This window comes from Heptranchias perlo, chromosome 3 (assembly GCF_035084215.1).
Source record: "Heptranchias perlo isolate sHepPer1 chromosome 3, sHepPer1.hap1, whole genome shotgun sequence".
Lineage (NCBI taxonomy): Eukaryota > Metazoa > Chordata > Chondrichthyes > Hexanchiformes > Hexanchidae > Heptranchias > Heptranchias perlo.
This window is the reverse complement of record NC_090327.1, coordinates 65,045,688-65,067,381: the sequence shown is the minus strand read 5'-3', so window position 1 is coordinate 65,067,381 and position 21,694 is coordinate 65,045,688. Positions and strand designations below refer to the sequence as shown.

General features: G+C 41.1%; 1 protein-coding gene across 2 annotated transcripts in view; it reads left to right on the top strand.

Moving 5' to 3' along the window:
• Positions 1–21,694, top strand: part of atp6v1h (ATPase H+ transporting V1 subunit H) — a 113,863-nt gene that overhangs the window by 81,009 nt on the left and 11,160 nt on the right. For both annotated transcript variants that reach the window (XM_067979974.1, XM_067979980.1), the window contains exons 10-12: positions 8,710–8,888; positions 16,226–16,351; positions 16,909–17,010. In XM_067979974.1, coding sequence (XP_067836075.1) covers positions 8,710–8,888; positions 16,226–16,351; positions 16,909–17,010 — 407 coding nt within the window. The remainder of the gene's footprint in view (positions 1–8,709; positions 8,889–16,225; positions 16,352–16,908; positions 17,011–21,694) is intronic.

The window sequence follows — 21,694 nt, the reverse complement described above, 5'->3', positions numbered from 1 at the left end:
GGAAGATTTACATGTCAAAACTAGAAAAAGTATTGCAATGAATGGAAGTGCCCTGATGAGTAAATTTACTTTCTAAGTACTGGGTTTTCATTGGCTGTGACCATTTTGAGTGATCTATAGGAATAGAAAATTAGTTGAGAAATGGAAAGAAAATGGTGCAAAAAATGATTGACAGCTTTGTAATCTGGAAAGAAAACCCTTTGGGTTGAAAGAAAGTGAGAAGATAGACACCACTGGCAAGCAGGAGGTCAGGGAATTAAGTGAGAGGAGGGATCCGAAGTGCCAAAATGGGTGGCAGAATGCTTGGGGTAGGAGGAGGCTGACTAGTGAGAGCACGTGAGGACAGGCTGTGGTCAGGTTAGTATTAGGCTTCTGGCAGCATAAGGTATGCTAACTACCCCCAAATTCTAACACCCTTCGACTCCCTAGGTCATCTACACACTGGCACCCTCTGCCACATCTGGTGTTCCCAGTGCGAGACTTCAGTCCCTCCCTAAAGACTTCCAGATTCTGTCTTACATCACAGGGCTGTAGACCCCAGAAATCACCCACAAAGCCAAACCCCAAATTCTACCTCACAAGGTTCTTCCCTCTATTGTATTGCCATACCTTAACTGCCCCTAATCCTACCATATTAAGTCTTTCAACACCTTCCCCCACTACCACACCATTTTCCTGTGTACATGGGCTTTTTAAAAAAAAATAAGAGAAATTAGTTGCTGCGTTTCCTACATTACAACAGTGACTACACTTCAAACAAACATACTTTGTTTTGGTACGTCCTGAGATCATGAAAGGTGCTATATAAATGTAAGTCTATCTTTTCTTTCTTTCACTTACTGTTATCACTTTTTTGTCACACTTGTTAATTTTTTCCCCCGTTATAAATTGCAGTGTCCACATTTATAATGGGTTTTCCAATGTAAGCTCGTCACTCTGTGATTGCACTAAGTGGCTATTGGGTTCCTCCTACAAATCACATTTAAAAAAAAAAGTTTTCAGAAAAATGTTTTTAAAAGTTACCAAAAATAATTAGTAATAACTTACACCTGTGAAAGAGTCTGATTCTAGCCTATGAAACAGATGGGCAAAGACACTGACAAAGAAAGGCTAACAGCTTTGTTTATTTCTTCCAATTTGATTTTTTTTAAAAAGAAAAGTTGAATTTTGAAAGCCAGCAAAGTCTGTTTGACAGAAACATAGGAGAGGAGGGAAACACATTTAGGGTGAGGGGGCTCTGGTCTTTTGTAACCTGTCCTAAGATTGGGAAGGAGTGGACAAGTTTACAGGTGAGGTGAGTGACAGTGAAGCAAGAAAGATACACTGGTCGAGCAGGTAGTTCAAAGGGGGATAGGCAGGGGAAATTAGGGGTGGGGGTAGTGGGAGGGTGATGGTAATAGATGTGATGGTGGAGGGGCACAAGTTACTGGGGAGAAGATGGGAAAGGAACTGCTTAGTAGCCATATTTTCCCTGTAACCCCACCCCAAATGGCACCTTAAGCCATTAATGGCACCCTTCCCCACCACCTCCCACCCAAAAGGAAAGAAGAAAAACACAGAGAAGGATAGGACGACAGAAAAAGAAGCAAAAAGAGTGAAGGGGAGAGAAGCAGAAAAGAAAGAGATACAGAAGCAGAGACAGCAAAAAAGCAACACAGACAAGTAAGAGACCATGTGCTACACTATGGGAGATTGACTAGTAATATATTAAAAATGCTACATCAGTGCACATAATTGTCAACTCCAAATGTTATATTCCAGATAGCACAATTTAGGTGTTGCACACTAGACATTGCACTTTGTTATAGGTGCAAAATAATCTTAAAATTCTAAGTGCTTCTCAGCTGCAACTTGAAACTGATAAGCACCTTACAATCTGCAAACTTCTCTGACCAAACAACATATCCTGATTGATGCAGGCTGTCTTTTTACTTATAGCAATTAGGCTTTCTCGCCTTAAATGGCTAGTTTAAAAACAACTGCATCTGTAGCAGCAAAATAATCCATTATATAATATTTCGGTCATTATAAAGCAGCATGTTATCCAATCAACTGTGAGCAACACCATGGGAGATATGTTAATATAATTAAATATGCCCCTAGCACATCCTCACCGTAAAAGTGTCTCACATGCAAAGTCTTTGTCATGTTTGCACCTGTTTGTCAAATGCTATATTCACAGAACAGCAACAATGACAATTGAACAATCTCTTTATAAATGAAGTTTTTTTTTAAAAATGAAAGCCGGTCATTTCCTGGTGGTTTCTGCTGGCCTTTGAGTAGGCCTCTCCCCAGGGGGATTACGGGATTTATAAGCAGCTAATCTAGACAAACTTCCCTTAGCAACTGTGTATCATTATTCTTCATACTATCTTTTATTTCACTAATATAGCTAGGGGGCAGACTTTTGTTGTTTCTAATGGCGTATAGTAAAATAGGAACAGGAGTAGGCCATTTAGCACCTTGAGCCTGTTCTGCCAATCAGTGAAATCATGGCTGATCTGTGACCTAACTCCATGTACCTGCCTTAGTCCTGTATCCCTTAATACCTTTGGTTAACAAATCTAACACTCAGATTTAATATTAACAATTGAGCTAGCACCAACTGCCATTTGCAGAAGGGAGTTCCAAACTTCTGCCACCCTTTGCATGTAGAATTGTTTCCTAACTTTGCTCCTGAAAGTCCTCGCTCTAATTTTTGGCTATGTCCCCTAGTCCTAGACTCCCCAACCAGCGGAAATAGTTTCTCTCTATCTACCCTAAAAGTTCCCCTTAATATCTTGAAAACTTCGATGAAATCACCCCTTAATCTTCTAAATCCCAAGGAATATAACCCTAGTTTGTCTAATCTCTCCTCGTAATTTAACTCTTGGAGTCCAGGTATCATTCTAGTAAATCTACGCTGCACTCTCCCTCCAAGGCCAATATATCCTTCCTAAGGGGCAGTGCCCAGAATTGAACACAGTACTCCAGGTGTGGTTTAACCAGGGCTTTGTATAGCTGTAGCATAACTTCTACCCCCTTGTATTCTAGTCATCTAAATATAAAGGCCAGCATTTTAATTATTTTCTGTACCTGTCAATGACATTTTAATAATCTATGTACATGGACCCCTAAGTCTCTTTGAACCTCCACTGTTTCGAGCTTTTCACCATTTAGAAATTACTCTGATCTAGCCTTTTTAGGCCCAAAGTGGATGACCTCACACTTGCCTACATTGAAATCCATTTGCCACAGTTTTGCCCGTTCACTTAATCTATTAATATTTCTCTTGTAATTTCTCTTGTAATTTTATACTCCCATCTACACTGCTTACAGTGCTGCTTATCTTTGTCATCAGCAAACTTGGATATGTGGTTCTATCTCCCGTCATCTAAGTCATTAATAAATAGTGAATAGTTAAGGCTCCAACACAGATCCCTGTGGGACACCACTAGTCACATCCTGCCAATTTGAGTACCTGCCCTTTATACCTCCTCTCTGTCTCCTGGAGCTGAGCCAATTTCCTAACCAGGTCAATAATCTTCCCTCAGTTCCATGAGCTTCAACTTTAGCTAACAGTCTCTTATGAGGAACTTTATCGAATGCCTTCTGGAAGTCTATATAAACAACATCCATACTACTACTTTAGTCATCTCTTCAAAAAATCCAGTCAGGTTTGTCAGGTATGACCTACCCTTTACAAATCCATGCTGGCTCTCTCTGATCAGCTGAAAATTTTCAGGTGTTCAGTCACTCTTTCCTTAATTATAGACTCTAGTGATTTCGCGTCAACAGATGTTAGGCTAATTGGTCTATAATTCCCTGGTTTCCCTCCCTCACCTTCCTTAAATAGCGGAGTGACATGTGCAATTTTCCAATCTAAAGGAACGGTTCCTGAATTGAGAGAACTTTGGAAGGTGGTCATAGTTAGGGCATTTGCAATGTTCTCACCAACTTCCTTTAAAACCCTGGGATGGAAACCATCTGGTCCTGGGGATTTGTCACTCTTTATTGCCATTATTTTCTTCATTACTCTTAATTTGCTTACGTTAATTATGGTGAGTCCCCGTCCCTGATTCAAAATTAGTTTCCTTGGGGTGTCCAGCATGCAATCGTCTTCTACTGTAATTATTTAACATGTCTGCCATTTCCTAATTTTAATTTACAATATCACCATTATCAGTTTTTAAGGGGCCTACATTGCTCTTGACCACCCTCTTTTCCCTAATATAATAAAAAAAATTGTGTTGATTTTGATATCCTTTGCAAGTTTCTTTTCATACTCCCATTTTGTAGCTCTTACTATCTTTTTTGTCACCCTTTGCTGTTTTTTTGTGTATCTCTCAGTCGCCGGGATCTGTGCTTTTTTTTTACATATTTGTATGCTTTTTCTTTTCTGTTTTCCCATACCTCTTTTGTCATCCATGGCAGTTTTTTTTTATACTTTAGCATACTAAACGTACCACGGACCAGTTGAACCATACTAAACGTACATACTAAACGTACCCACGGACCAGTTGAACCAGGAACACTTCTCACCACGATGGACGTCTCGGCACTATACACCAGTATCCCCCACGATGACGGCATCGCTGCGACAGCATCAATACTCAACACCAACAACAGCCAATCTCCGGAAGCCATCCTACAACTCATCCGCTTCATCCTGGATCACAATGTCTTCACCTTCGATAACCAGTTCTTTACCCAAACACACGGAACAGCCATGGGGACCAAATTCGCACCCCAATACGCCAACATTTTCATGCACAAGTTCGAGCAGGACTTCTTCACTGCACAAGACCTCCAACCAACACTATACACCAGATACATCGACGACATTTTCTTTCTATGGACCCACGGCAAGGAATCACTAAAGAGACTACACGATAACATCAACAAGTTCCATCCCACCATCAAGCTCACCATGGACTACTCCTCAGAATCAGTTTCTTTCTTGGACACACGAATCTCCATCAAAGACGGGCACCTCAGCACCTCACTCTACCGCAAGCCCACGGACAACCTCACGATGCTCCACTTTTCCAGCTTCCACCCTAACCACGTCAAAGAGGCCATCCCCTATGGACAGGCCCTGCGAATACACAGGGTCTGCTCAGACGAGGAGGAACGCGATGGACACCTACAGACGCTGAAAGACGCCCTAGTAAGAACGGGATATGACGCTCGACTCATCGATCGACAGTTCCGACGGGCCACAGCAAAAAATCGCATAGACCTCCTCAGGAGACTAACACGGGACGCAACCAACAGAGTACCCTTTGTCGTCCAGTACTTCCCCGGAGCGGAGAAACTACGCCATGTTCTCCGCAGCCTTCAACATGTCATCAATGAGGACAAACACCTCGCTATGGCCATCCCCACACCTCCACTACTCGCCTTTAAACAGCCACCCAACCTCAAACAGACCATCGTTCGCAGCAAACTACCCAGCTTTCAAGAGAACAGCGTCCACGACGCCACACAACCCTGCCACGGTAACCTCTGCAAGACATGCCAGATCATCGACACAGATACCACCATCACACGAGATGACACCACCCACCAGGTGCATGGTTCATACTCCTGTGACTCGGCCAACGTTGTCTACCTCATACGTTGCAGGAAAGGATGCCCCAGAGCATGGTACATTGGCGAGACCATGCAGACGCTGCGACAACGGATGAACGGACACCGCGCAACAATCGCCAAACAGGAGGGTTCCCTCCCAGTCGGGGAACACTTCAGCAGTCATGGACATTCATCCACCGACCTTCGGGTAAGCGTACTCCAAGGCGGCCTTCGAGACACACGACAACGCAAAATCGTCGAGCAGAAATTGATAGCCAAGTTCCGCACCCATGAGGACGGCCTCAACCGGGATCTTGGGTTCATGTCACGCTACACGTTACCCCACCAGCGAACAAATGTTATCTGTTTTTAATATAATGGGTCATTTGCTGGCTCTCTCTGCCTTCCGGATGTTTCTGCCTCTCTCTGTGTTTTTTTTTCTGTTTTTTTTTCCCTGTTTGTTTTTTTGTTGAATGTGTATTCGGGGGTTCTGCAGATGACACCTCTCTGTCTGAACACGGTGATTGCCTTGGCAACGGGCAGTTGCAGGGGCAGTCTGTAAACACCATGTATTATTCAATATGTATAAATGCGTAGGCTTCAAGGAGATCCTGAACATTTACCTGAGGAAGGAGAGAATCTCCGAAAGCTTGTGAATTTAAAATAAAATTGCTGGACTATAACTTGGTGTTGTAAAATTGTTTACAATACTAAACGTAGAAATAAGCCAGTCACTTTAGGTGAATTTCAGTGAAATGTCCTTGTATAGCGTTGCATATACTCTTGTATTGTTCTAATATCTCAGTAACACTACATTTCCCATACAGTAAATCTTTAATGGAAAACAAGTGATGTAGTTTTGATTGACCACTGACGTTATTTTAAATGATTAATCTTTATAATTTGGTGCATGTTGTATCTAGACTTCCAAAAGAAAACTTTGATAAAGTTCCGCATGAACGTCTGCTACTTAAGCTTAAAGTTCCGGGAGTGGATTAGAAATTGACTGAAAAGTAGGGAGCGACTGGGGAGTAAGATGGGTGGGGAAGTAACCGGGATTGATGTTGGGACATCTACTATTTCTAATTAACATTGCGACTTGGGATTCCGTCACTCAATGCAAACCAGTCAAATTCATAGACGATATCAAACTAGGAGGAGTAGTTGAATTTGAGGGGGTTACCCGGACACTACAAAATGAGATAGATCAGGAATGTCCAAGCTTTTGGTCTTTATGGGCTGCTTAGGTGCATATCATAGTGTCTTGTAAGCCACATATAAAGTTAAATCGATGTTCCCATTAATTTGCATACATCTGCAGATACTAACAGAGCTTGGTGTTATTTAGGATTTACACATCAACCAAGAAGAGACCTTTACTAGGCTGTAGGCCCATAAAATTCACATGACAAACCAATGAGTATGAAATATAAGCACAAGTGGAAGCTGAGTTGCGAGGGCTTGTGGGCCACATATGATCCGTGGGCTGAAGTTTGGAAACTACTGAATTAGACAATATATTTGAGTGAGCAGAACAGTGACCGATGACATTTAATTTGTGCAAAGTACTGCGCAGAGGAAGAAAGAATAGATGACTTTAAATACTCCATTTATATTGTTGAAATGGCTAAGGGTGAAAGTGAATGAGATTTAGCAGCTGCCAAACTTCCCTTAGCAACCATGTGCAATTATTCTTTGAGCAGTAATTTATTTAAGATAATTTGATACCTGTTGACCAGTATTTGTATTCAGACAATATTTTTGATATAAGTATAGAATGTGCAAAATAATGGTTACCACCTTTATTATAATTGATAGCCTAATCTTCATTTTATGCATTTTACGTTACTTGTATTTGTCTTTAGTGACACAAATCCATTGATTGCAAAATTGTCACATTGTAATCCATCAACAACTAATTGTTTTCTCAATTATACATAAAATTGATGGTGTCATGGAAGGAGTACTTTTGAGCTCACTCTCTCCTCCTATGATTGTTCTGCATTGTCTTGGTAAGATTTCACTTTTTTTTATGGTGTTAGCTTTGCCCTCCTATTTGAAGATGTTTTTAAAAAATTGTTGTTGGGATGTTGGAGTCGCTGGCATGGTTCGCAAGGCCCATCCATGAGGTAGTGGGACTTCTTGAATTACTGCAGTACTGGTTTGATATAACTGACTCTTAACTGCTCTGAATCACGTTGTTGTGGGACTGGAGTAATATATAAAGTGAACCAGTAAAGACATTAATGTACCAGTTGAGTTTTTAAAACAATCCGACAGCTTCATGAGTCACTTTTACTGATACCAGCTTTTTACTTCCAGATTTTTTTAAAAACTGAATTCAAATTGCCATGGTGGGAATTGAGCTCGTGCTCTCTAGTTTACTAGTCCAGTAACATAGCCACTACACTATTGTACCTGTGCACACTTATTCAGTGTTACAAATGTTTCTGTTTAAAAAATCTGATAACATATTTAGTGGAATTGTTCTAATTATACTGCTGGTTCGTTAGCTGTACTTTTTACATACTGATGCTAATATGTAAATGGTTTGAAAGTTAAGAAAAATATATAGTTCCAGTTAAAAATACAGAAGACCCAACAGGTAGACCAAGGGCATTCAGTTGTATGTCTGCTTGCAACTTAAACTAGAAATCTGAGTTTCATGGTCACTGAGTGAGAGCGATGTGGGAGCTGAAGCCATAATTTAGGTCTAGTAACTCCTTGTCCCTCTCTACAGGGGGTTGAGATTCGTACCTCTAGTTTCTTATTTGGCTTATTATTGCCTTCAGATTTTGAAAACATTCTGATACAACCTTACCTCTAGCTGGAAACCTTGTACATTAAAAATGATGAGTGGTTCACAGCATTCCATTTGAAAGTTAGGCTTTGTGGGGAAAGAAATAGTTGCAAATGCCAACATGTACCTGCAATAGCATTTACAATGAGAAGTTGCTATAGATTCTGGTAAAGTCAGCTTGATTGAGAAGATGCTATACTATTTTCTTTTTTAAATAATTAAATTAGTGAAAGGGGAAAATTACATACTTGAGAAGGATAAGTAAAACTAATTTTAAACTGAAAAGTAATACTTTTAGCAGAATTATTTGGTTAAATCTACCTCTACCTTTTGTACATTTTATTTATTTTTAACAGAATCTTCTGGAAAAATCTGCAGAAAGAGAAACACATCAGGAATATGCACTTGCAATGATTCAGTGCAAAGTCCTTAAACAGCTGGAGAATCTTGAACAGCAGAAATATGACGATGAAGACATTGCTGATGACATCAAATTCCTCTTGGAAAAGCTTGGAGAGAGTGTTCAAGATCTTAGGTGAGTTGTGATGGTACTTAGTATTTATCTGTGACCAAAGATCTGATGCAAAGTGGTTAAATCAGACATTCATGTAATTACCATTATATATTGCTACATCTTCATTTGTGGATGACCTATTTAAATAATTATTTGAACATTTATGCAAATATTACCTCTTTACCTATTCAACGTGCCATACCAGCAGTTACCACTACATCAGTGTAATGGGAGAAATTGTTAAATTAAAGATATGAATATTAACTTGCCATGTTAAGTAAAGCCATGAATGTCTTTATTCTCAAAACTTCAATTAGGTCACCTCAACGTTTTCACCTAAAGAGAGCAATTCCTAAACCTTTTCTTATAACCAAGGTACTAGAATTCTGTGGTTACCTTAAGGCCATTTTCTACAGTAGCTCAACCACATTCGGTGGCATGAGAATATAGATTCTATGGAAAGTCTGCCCAGGGTTTGTGAACACCTCAATTTCATGTAATAAATGTTAGTAAAATTCCAGGGTGGAGTGTGGTCATTGCTTCAATGCCACTGCCGACTGTACATTGGTTCAGTACAAATTCCATAGATTTATCAGCCAGGTACCTCAAAAGGGCACAGGGTGAAGTAGCAGCACCCTTAGCCAAAGCAGAGTCATGACGGTTTCCACAAATGAAGCTATCTGAGATAGATTTCAAGAACATTTTTCATCATGTGGCTACCATTGGGAAGTAGCCCTAAAAAGCCTGTCTCCTGACCAGAGAGTTTCTTGTATGTCTTTTTTTTTCAGTTTCTCCTCAAAGCATGGATAATTTACAAGATTCAGACGTTCAGGGTGGGGGGGTCGACGTAATAATTCTTGAGGCCTTATTGGCAAAGCAAGAGCCTATACTCAGATCTCTGGCACACCAGGATTGTGTACAAGGTGACTGCAGTGGATGGATAGATTTGGCACAGTGATCTGCAGAGTTTCAGACTGTTATGGCTTTTGAGAAGACTAGTTTGGAGGAGCAGAGTTTCTAGTTGTCAGTTGTGCTATTACAAGCATCCAGGCATACCTTTACTCTAAAGACTCGCTGACAAATGGAAGAAATTTCTCCAGTGGTACCACAATTGACCCACATAAAATCTGTATATAAAAAGAAATACAAAATTAACTTAACCGTTAACTGTTTTAGTCTTATTTTTAAGAAGGTGGCTAACTGATTTGTACAATTAACTTAAATTACTGGCAGTGTAAGGACTGATTGAACAGTTTCTGAATACTTGTAATCTCATCTGAGAAGCATTTTGTCATATTTTTCATCCAGCTTGGTTATTGATCAATCTTCAGGCTCTAATTGGGAAAATGTACACGCTGCAAAAGGTCTGCAGTTTTCTGAGATCACTGACTTGTCATCTAAATGGCATAAAAGGTTTTCAGTGGAAATCATTTCAAATATTAGAAATTTTTTATTTTGAAAATGTTCATTTTTGGATTAAGTTTTCTTTATCTCAAGGTAACCATATTAATGCTAGGGAATGTATCCTCTCTTTGAAACACATGTTTGCTTCAAGCACTGCTAGATAAGCTATCATGTTAGTTGCACTGCTAGAACAAAGTGCCTAATCCTATCAATAGAAGTGCAGCCCCTCTTGCACCAGTATGATATTTCCATTTTCCACTCCAGTTATCTTTGTTTGTGACATTGTTAATTTTGTATCTTTTAGAGGTAGAATTATGAACAATTTTGTGCTTTTAGGCTATATAGACCTGAAATGAAATTTCCCAATACTTCAATCGAGGACCCTTTAGTCCTCAGAGGAGACTAATACTATCAGTCTGGGCTTGATTGAAACTCCAGCTCAAATTTACAATAAATTATGCTACCCAATTGCTTTACAAACTTTAAAAGACTTCTTTTGGCTGTGGTCTCAGTTGAAGTTACATTAAAGCCTGGACAAGTACCTTACTTCAATAAGGTAGACCTCTGATTAAAACTAAAACTAATTTTGAAGATGTTTGATAGAGTAGTGATAATGGGGGCTTCAAGTATCCTAATATAGACCGGGATAGTAATAGTGAGAAGGGCAAAAAAGGGGAGGAATTTTTGAAGTGTGTTCAGGAGAACTTTCTTGACCAGTATGTTTCCAGTCCAATGAGGAAGGAGGCATTGCTGGATCTGTTTCTAGGGAATGAGGTAAGTCAAGTAGAGCAAGTTTCAGTGGGGGAACATTTAGGGAACAGCGATCATAGTATCGTAAGGTTTAGATTAGCTGTGGAAAAGGACAAGGAGCATTCTAGAGTAAAAATACTTGATTGGAGGAGGACCAATTTCAGTGGGATGAGAATGGATCTGGCTCGTGTAAATTGGAATCAAAGATTGGCAGGCAAAACTATAATCGAACAAAGGGCGGCCTTTAAAGAGGAGTTCAGGTTCAGTCTAGGTACATTCCCACAAGTGGGATACGTCGGGTAACTAAAGCCAGAGCTCCCTGGATGACGAAGAGATTAAAAAGTAAGATGAAGCAGAAAAAAGGGCCATATGATAGATATCAGGTTGATAATACAAGTGAGAATCAGGCAACATATAGAAAGTTCAGATGGGAAGTGAAAAAGGAAATAAGAGGGGCAAAAAGAGAGTATGAGAATAGACTGGCAGCTAACATAAAAGGGAATCCAAAAGTCTTCTATAGGCATACAAACAGTAAACGGATAATAAGAGGAGGAGTGGGACCGATTAGGGATCAAAAGGGAGATCTAAGCATGGAGGCAGAGGGCATGGCTGAGGTACTAAGTGAGTACTTTGCATTTGTCTTGACCAAGGAAAATGATGTTGCCAGAGTCACAGTAACAGAAGAGGTAGTTGAGATACTGGATGGACTAAAAATTGAAAAAGAGGAGGTACTAGAAAGGCTAGCTGTACTTAGATAAATCACCCGGTCCAGATGGGATGCATCCTAGGATGCTGAGGGAAGTAAGGATGGAAATTGCAGAGGTGCTGACCATAATCTTCCAATCATCCTTGGATATGGAGGTGGCGCCAGAGGACTGGCGAATGTCAAATGTTACACTGTTGTTCAAGAAAGGGTGTAAGGATAAACCCAGCAACTACAGGCCAATTGGTTTAACCTCGGTGGTGGGGAAACTTCTGGAAACGACAATCCGGGACAAAATTAACAGTCACTTGGACAAGTGGAGATTAATTAAGGAAAGCCAGCATGGATTTGTTAAAGGCAAATCGTGTTTAACTAACCTGATAGAGTTTTGATGAGGTAACAGAGAGGGTCGATGAGGGCAATGCAGTTGATGTGGTGTATATGGACTTCCAAAAGGTGTTTGATAAAGTGCCACATAATAAGTTTGTCATCAAAGTTGGAGTCCATGGGCTAAAAGGGGCAGTGGCAGTATGGATACGAAATTGGCTAAGTGACAGGCAACAGAGAGTAGTGGTGAACAGTTGTTTTTCAGACTGGAGGGAGGTATACAGTGGTGTTACCCAGGGGTCGGTACTAGGACCACTGCTTTTTTTTTAATATATATTAATGACTTGTACTTGGGTGTACAGGGCACAATTTTCAAATTTGCAGATGACACAAAACTTGGAAGTGTAGTTAACAGTGAGGAGGATAGTGATAGACTTCAAGAGGACATAGACAGGCTAGTAGAATGGGCGGACACGTGGCAGATCAAATTTAATGCAGAAATGTGCGAGGTGATACATTTTGGTAGAAAGAACGAAGAGAGGCAATATAAACTAAAGGCTACAATTCTAAAAGGGGTTCAGAAACAGAGACATCTGGGGGCATATGTGCACAAATCGTTGAAGGTGGCAGGGCAAATTGAGAAAGCGATTTTTTTTTTAAAAAAAGCATACAGGATTCTGGGCTTTATAAATAGAGGTATAGAATACAATAGCAAGGAAGTCATGATAAACCTTTATAAAACACTGGCTCGGCCACAACTGGAATATTGATTCCAGGTCTGGACACTGCACTTTAGGAAGGTTGTGAAGGCCTTAGAGAGGGCGCAGAAGAGGTATAATAGAATGGTTCCAGGGATGAGGGACTTTTGTTACGTAAATAGACTGGAGAAACTGGGGTTGTTCTCCTGGGAACAGAGATTGTTGCGAGGAGATTTGATAGAGGTATTCAAAATCATGAAGGGTCTAGACAGAGTAGATAGAGAAACTGTTCCCATTGGCGGAAGGGTCAAGAACCAGAGGACATAGATTTAAAGCTGACTGGTAAAAGAACCAAAGGCAACATGAGGAAAAACTTTTTTACGTAGAGAGTGGTTATGGTCTGGAATGCACTGCCTGAGGGGGTGGTGGAGGCAAATCCAATCGTGGCTTTCAAAACAGAATTGGATAAGTACTTGAAGGGAAAAAATTTGAAGGACCATGGGGAAAGAGCAGGGGAGTGGGACTAGCTAGATTGCTCTTGCAGAGAGCCGGCACGGACTCAGTGGCCGCCTTCTGTGCTATAACTATCTTATGACTCTGTTAACTTGTCATATTTAATATGGAAATACTTAAGATTTTCAAAAAAATTAGTCTTAGTTTCCTCGCAGTTTCGCAGATTTAGTGAAACTGCCTAAATAGCCTGTCATGGTTCCACCCCCTAATGTCATCAGGAAGAGGTTTGACGTGCACAACTTTGAAAGTACTGCATTAAATTTTATGGGAGTTTGAGCACCGCACTGCACTCCTATTTCCTGTGCTTTATGCCCAGGAAATAAGCATTCCTCAAGTACATATTGCAGGAACATTGGCTCCATCAAGTTCTGAGATGCAACCTTATTCCAAATTTTAAGGGAGGTGCGACATAGACCTGGGATGCAATGCAAACCAGTCTGTGGCAGCATCCTATTGTCGTAAACATACCCAGACTCCATTGTCCAACATTTGTTCAGTTTTTGGACAATCTTGTTTGAATGTTAGTCAAGGAGATAAATCATTCTGTCAGTCTCAGATGGTAGGGAAGTAAAATGTAATGGCTCATATTTTCTTGCAGGGCATCTAATGGCGTCTGCCGTTACTTAGACTTGCCCTTGCGCATTCAGGTTTAAACATTTTTTACATGGCAAGTTGCTGAAAGTGCTTACTGATAACATCGCAGTGAGGGAAAAGGCATCTGGGACCTGAGTGAACAGGACAAGCAACTGTGTATCTCCTTAACCAATCAGATTGAAGGATTGTGAAATAAACACGCAAGAACTGAGAAGTGTAAATTAGAGTGGGTGAATTCACTGACAAATCAGATACAGAAAGAGAAATAAAGAGAGCAAAAGAAAGATTGGATTGAGAGAGAGAAAGAAGAGACAGAAAGGAAAAGTTTTTAAAAAAAAATTAAACTTAAAATTTTGCATTTTTAAAATCTCAAACAATTAAAACCTGAAGGAATGAGACTCCACACTTGTAATAGTTAATTTTCAGTGCCCAGAGTGGTTAATTGGTAGTCATTAACACTTATGTCATTAAAAGGGTACTTAGACTAGAATGGACAAGACTTAACTTTGTGTGATAAGCTTAGTTCATATCTACTGTGCAAATACAATATCTTCACACTATTCAATGCATGTCAATGGTGAAGCATTTCATGAAGCTAATGGTGGAGCAGCGCTTCTCTGACAGCAACTTTTGGATATCCATGTTTAACTGCGCATCTGCCCCTTGCCTGAAGTTGCTGTACCATTTGTGCATAAATAACGGCGAGTGCCATTATCCTCAGTTATTTTGACAGCAAAATCTGGGCCACTGAGTTAAAATGTTCATAGCATGAGATCATATTCAGTGGATGTTTTCCCAGATTTTCAATTATGCATGTGAATCCTTTTATATAAAACAAAATACAATAAGCTTTTGTAAAGGCGTGATTGTCACAGATTCACCTTCCTATACACGATGTGGAGATGCCGGTGATGGACTGGGGTTAACAATTGTAAACAATTTTACAACACCAAGTTATAGTCCAACGATTTTATTTTTAATCCCACAAGCTTTCGGGGGCTTTCCCCTTCCTCAGGCGGTGTGGAAATGAAATGACAATTTCGAATCCTTCGCATTTTAAGATCACATAACAAAGCCTGGTGATTACTGCCCGTTGCCAAGGCAATCACAGTGAGCAGACAGAAAGGTGTCATCTAAAAGGCCACTTAATATACAACCCCCCAAAAAAAAAGAGAGAGACAGAACGAAGAAAGTCAATGACCCGTTATATTAAAAACAGATAACATTTGTTCGCTGGTGGGGTTACGTGTAGTGTGACATGAACCCAAGATCCCGGTTGAGGCCGTCCTCATGGGTGCGGAACTTGGCTATTAATTTCTGCTCGACGATTTTGCGTTGTCGTGTGTCTCGAAGGCCGCCTTGGAGTATGTTTACCCGAAGGTCGGTGGCTGAATGTCCTTGACTGCTGAAGTGTTCCCCGACAGGGAGAGAACCCTCCTGTTTGGCGATTGTTGTGCGGTGTCCGTTCATCCGTTGTCGCAGCGTCTGCATGGTCTCGCCAATGTACCATGCTCTGGGGCATCCTTTCCTGCAACGTATGAGGTAGACAACGTTGGCCGAGTCACAGGAGTATGAACCGTGCACCTGGTGGGTGGTGTCCTCTTGTGTGATGGTGGTATCTGTGTCGATGATCTGGCATGTCTTGCAGAGGTTACCGTGGCAGGGTTGTGTGGTGTCGTGGACGCTGTTCTCCTGAAAGCTGGGTAATTTGCTGCGAACTATGGTTTGTTTGAGGTTGGGTGGCTGTTTAAAGGCGAGTAGTGGAGGTGTGGGGATGGCCATAGTGAGGTGTTCGTCATCATTGATGACATGTTGAAGGCTGCGGAGAACATGGCGTAGTTTCTCCGCTCTGGGGAAGTACTGGACGACGAAGGGTACTCTGTTGGTTGCGTCCCGTGTTAGTCTTCTGAGGAGGTCTACGCGATTTTTCGCTGTGGCCCGTCGGAACTGTCGATCGATGAGTCGAGCATCATATCCCGTTCTTACTAGGGCGTCTTTCAGCGTCTTCGTTCTGTCTCTCTTTTTTTTTGGGGGGTTGTATATTCAGTAGCCTTTTAGATGACACCTTTCTGTCTGCTCACTGTGATTGCCTTGGCAACGGGCAGTAATCACCAGGCTTTGTTATGTGATCTTAAAATGCGAAGGATTCGAAATTGTCATTTCATTTCCACACCGCCTGAGGAAGGGGAAAGCCCCCGAAAGCTTGTGGGATTAAAAATAAAATCGTTGGACTATACCTTGGTGTTGTAAAATTGTTTACAATTCCTATACACGTACATTTTTGTTCCTGAAAATTCATTGAGAGCATCCGTTGCTTTATATGCATGCATCAATGATTATTTTTCCTCCTCCCCTACCACCACTTTCAGTTCTTTTGATGAATATAGTTCAGAACTGAAGTCAGGACGTCTGGAATGGAGCCCTGTCCACAAATCAGAAAAATTCTGGCGAGAAAATGCTGCAAGGTTGAATGAAAAAAACTATGAATTGCTGAAGTAAGTTTAATTTCAATATTTGTATTTGCTCTATTCAGATACATTGACCTTCAAGCCTAGTTAATACCTAACTGCCTTTAACTTCTGCCTACTCAAATTGGTAGATCCCAGTGGTATTTTAAATATGTTGTATATATGGGATTTTGTCATCCATTTGCATTGTATTATAATCATTGACATTTTTAAAAAATTAATGTAGATTAAGTTAATTGCGCTTGGCAGTTAGATTATTCATTTGAGGATAGCAGACTGTAGGAATACTTGAGAGTAATGCATAAGCATGAAGAAAGTAAAGTAGATTATAAACCTTTGGCTCCCTGATATTGTTTTCAAGATACTACCCAACAGCTTCTCTCCCTTGCTGGATTACTTTAGATAATATTATTTATCACTTGTTGCTACCAAATATCAATGCTAGAATTTTCCTTAAAACTATATTATTTAAAAAATTAGAATTGAATTAAGAAGGATTTAAGCAATTAAATTCTTGATGATTGCATTGTGAAAGAAATACGTGGCAAATCCCATTATTTTGCATTTTAATTTCTCTTGTGAAGGATTCTGACAAGGCTTTTGGAAGTCTCTGATGACCCTCAAGTGCTGGCTGTGGCTGCACATGATATTGGTGAATATGTGCGTCATTACCCTCGGGGAAAGCGGTAAGATCTTATCAGTAAATACAATTTTCAGAAAAAATAATTCCAAATCATAATTGCTTTGGATACTTATCATGAAAAGGTAATTTATTGCATTGATAATATAGGAAATAACAACAAATATCTACATTCCTATAGTGCATCCCATGTACAGAGAAGCGGCAGACAACTATTCTATGATCCTATACCATGATAAAAACTGTGTCAACTCGTTATCCACCGCCCTGTAAAGGATTGACATTTCTCTGTACATGGAATGCACTTTGGGAATTTAAGTATTTGTTGTTGATTTCCTAAATTATCAATGCAATCAATTACCTTTTCTGTGTTTGGCTTTGAAAATTCCTTCTTGCACTGCATTTAAATGTTAGTTTTGACCTATTTTCTGTAATGATTAGGGTAAGGACATGTCAATGCTATAGGGTTGAAAACTTTTTCCCGCTTGAGTACTCAGTGCTAGCATCAAGCACTCCCAAGACAGCTGTTACAATTAAAGCTCATTGGCAGGCCGACACAAACAGGACGAGCAATCCTCACGTCTGAACGGGTAGGCCCAAGGCGCACCCGATATTGGGCCTCAGGCCTCAATTAAATGAGACCAGCGAGCTGCAGACACCTGCTGGGTATCCTCAGGCAGTTCATGGGTGAGAAGGCTTTGAATTTAAGGCTGCTGGCAATGGGCCTCAGATAAGTGCTTAAAGGGGGAGGCGATTGGGAGAATAGGGCCGACAGGGTACGATTGGGATTTGGGGGGAGGGGGGTCGAGGCAGTGGTCAGGAGTTGGGGGGCGAGGTGGTTGTCGGCAGCGGCCCGTGATTTTAATGTGGGGTCAAGAGGAGTACTACTATTCCTCCCGGCTCCACATTAAGGTAAGTACTTTTTTACAAACTTATCTTTTTGGTGGCAGCCTTCAACGGTCCCTTTAAGGACCGCCGATTAGGTCACATGTGCACCTGGTTTTCTTGAACGCAGCCAGCCCGATGCCAGCTGCATTCAGGGCAACCCAATTTTGCACAGGAGGCCTGAAACAGGAATTAGGCTGCAAAGGGGCTAACGCCTTATTCAGGCGTGGGATCTGGACCCCTTTTTTTTTGGTTGTACTAATATAGCGGGCAGTGCACTTTCCTCTTGTAATGAATGTGCTTCCTCTGTGCCATATTGGAAGCTTAGGTGCCTGAAAAACGGGCGTGGTACTATTGAATTTCTAGGCCTGGTATCCTTGCACATAACCTCGTACCTTTTTAATACAGTCTTCAGAACTATTTATTCATCAAGCGTGCAGAGTAAACAGCAAATAATAATCTGCAAAATTTTAATGAAAAGTGCCTAGAGAACAAGACTTTAAATTTAGGTTTAATCAGGAGAGCGTAATCTCCCTCATGGAGCAGCTCATACAGTCATCGACTGACTGTATGCATGGCATTCCTTATGAGAACAAGGTACATGTGCTTTAGTTTGTGTTTCATTAAACAGTTTGGCTAGGTTATGTATGTTGTATACTGTAAATCTTTCCTCCTGTGCTAATCGACTGATTCGTTTTAATGTTAACTTTACGATATCATCATCCATTTCATTCTCAAAGTGGTGCATATACCCTTTTATTGTTTCCGTGTCTGCCTTGTTCCAGATTGACATACCCTTGCCAAATAATCCTGACACTGTTTCCACTACGCCACCTACATCCTGTCAGGGTGTTCTTGTACAAAGATTTAAATATTTGGTACACATAGCAAGTAGGAGGAGATACAACACAAATTATAATTAATTGGATAACCAGTAATGCTTTAAATCCCTATGCTCCCCAAATCATCCCTTGGACTTAAAAGCTTCTCCAGCGCTCGACCGCTTTGCATCTCATGGACAATTTTGAATAAGTGTACTTACTTCCTAACCATCAACTATTTCAACTTCAATGTTATCTCAGTAATTAGCTCTGAATTTAGGGATCTGCAATCCTATATCTTTTGCTACATTAACTTTGATTCCCTTGATAGGTACCAGTGTGCTTAACACTATTCTGGTTGTTTCATTAATCTGCCTGCAACAGGTTGGCTTCTCTCTAGGACATGTGTCAGAGTCTTGGGTAAAAATTTTCAAATTGATAGTTATGCAGTATGCATCCGTGTTTTCCTGTGCCACATTAACCATTTCATGTTTAGTTGTGAGCGTGACTGAGCATGTCTGGGACTTGTTCTTTAGTGTATCTTCCTCATGCATTCCACATTGTGGTTGCCTCACCTGTAACTCATTACATCTGTACACACTGCAGTATCCCAAGATCATGGAGCACAAGATATCAGGTGCAAGACAAGTAAATCCTTATTATTAAACACAAGTAGAGACACAGTCATTGCCAACTGAAAACCGGCTGCCAAATATTCTTGGCTACATTTTGGTGCACAGATCTCTTTAGTGTATAGCTCTCTCTGTTGGTAACTGAACAGTAATTGGTGTTCTTAATTAACCATAAATGTACTAAGTATTTTGTGGTGCTATGTAGACTATATATTGTCCAAAAATAGGTCCAGTTTTTGAGTATACACTCAAAATCCTGCTTCCTTTCAATTTTTTTTTTGCTACTTTTTTCATACCCCCTGCCCTCCCACTTCCCTCCTTTCTGCAAAAACATTTGCTGGATACTGTACCTTGCTGCTTGCTCATGTTGGATTTTTGGCAATGAGGTCACCATATTCTTGAACCACAGGGGACATCAGAGTCATGCTCCGGAATCCATGTAGGTACATTTAATAGGGGCCGCTAGATCAAGCAGTGAAACTTTTTTTTTATTCGTTCATGGGATGTGGGCGTCACTGGCGAGGCCGGCATTTATTGCCCATCCCTAATTGCCCATGAGAAGGTGGTGGTGAGCCGCCTTCTTGAACTGCTGCAGTCCGTGTGGTGATGGTTCTCCTACAGTGCTGTTAGGAAGGGAGTTCCAGGATTTTGACCCAGTGACGATGAAGGAACGGCGATATATTTCCAAGTCAGGATGGTGTGTGACTTGGAGGGGAACGTGCAGGTGGTGGTGTTCCCATGTACCTGCTGCTCTTATCCTTCTAGGTGGTAGAGGTCGTGGGTTTGGGAGGTGCTGTCGAAGAAGCCTTGGCGAGTTGCTGCAGTGCATCTTGTGGATGGTACACACTGCAGCCACTGTGAAGGGAGTGAATGTTTAGGGTGGTGGATGGGGTGCCCATCAAGCGGGCTGCTTTATCTTGGATTGTGTCGAGCTTCTTGAGTGATGTTGGAGCTGCACTCATCCAAGCAAGTGGAGAGTATTCCATCACACTCCTGACTTGTGCCTTGTAGATGGTGGAAAGGCTTTGGGGAGTCAGGAGGTGAGTCACTCGCCGCAGAATACCCAGCCTCTGACCTGCTCTCGTAGCCACAGTATTTATATGGCTGGTCCAGTTAAGTTTCTGGTCAATGGTGACCCCCAGGATGTTGATGTTGGGGGATTTGGCGATGGTAATGCCATTGAATGTCAAGGGGAGGCGCTTAGACTCTCTCTTGTTGGAGATGGTCATTGCCTGGCACCTATCTGGCACGAATGTTACTTGCCACTTATGAGCCCAAGCCTGGATGTTGTCCTGGTCTTGCTGCGTGCGGGCTCGGACTGCTTCATTATTTGAGGGGTTGCGAATGGAACTGAACACTGCAATCATCAGCGAACATCCCCATTTCTGACCTTATGATGGAGGGAAGGTCATTGATGAAACAGCTGAAGATGGTTGGGCCTCGGACACTGCCCTGAGGAACTCCTGCAGCAATGTCCTGGGGCTGAGATGATTGGCCTCCAACAACTACTACCATCTTACTTTGTGCTAGGTATGACTCCAGCCACTGGAGAGTTTCCCCCCTGATTCCCGTTGACTTCAATTTTACTAGGGCTCCTTGGTGTCACACTCTGTCAAATGCTGCCTTGATGTCAAGAGCAGTCACTTTCGCCTCACCTCTGGAATTCAGCTCTTTTGTCCATGTTTGGTAATGAGAACTCTAACTTTTGTTGTTGCTCCTCCTTAATCTAGGGATGTTGAAGCTAATTGTAATGGCCCTACCACACTTAATACTGACCAGGACTGAAACTTTGGATCATCCTGGTTTGAATGGTTCAGCTGCTCATTGGATAAAGCTGCTGAACTTTCAAGGGAAAATTATATGCATATATTGTATAAATAGAATGCTACATTTGAATTTGTTTAAATGTGATGCTTATTCGACTGTGACAGACTTGTATAATTTATTTGCGACTTCACACAAAAATGAATCTAAGCTTCTTCATGAGTGGATTTGTAGAAGGAAGATCCCATAAATGTAAATCATATTGATTTGAGATTTCTTAAAGTGCAGTGCTTTGACTCAATTGTCTTCTGCACTCCAATGTCAACTTGCCTCACTAGTAGAACTCTCACTTCTGAGAGAGGTTATGAATTCAAGCCCCATCCAGAACTTGAACACCTAAATGGCGGCTGACACTTCATATAGTATTGAGGTGGTGTTGCATTATTGGAGGTGTTGTCTTTCGAATGAGACATTAAACCAAAACCCTGTCTGCCTGTTAAGAGTCATGTGGCACTTTTTCAAAGAAATCTGTGCCCTGGCCAACAAACAGTGACTACACTGCAAAAGTAATTCATTGGTTACAAGTGCTTTGGACTTTGAGAAAATGAAAGGTGCTATATAAACACAG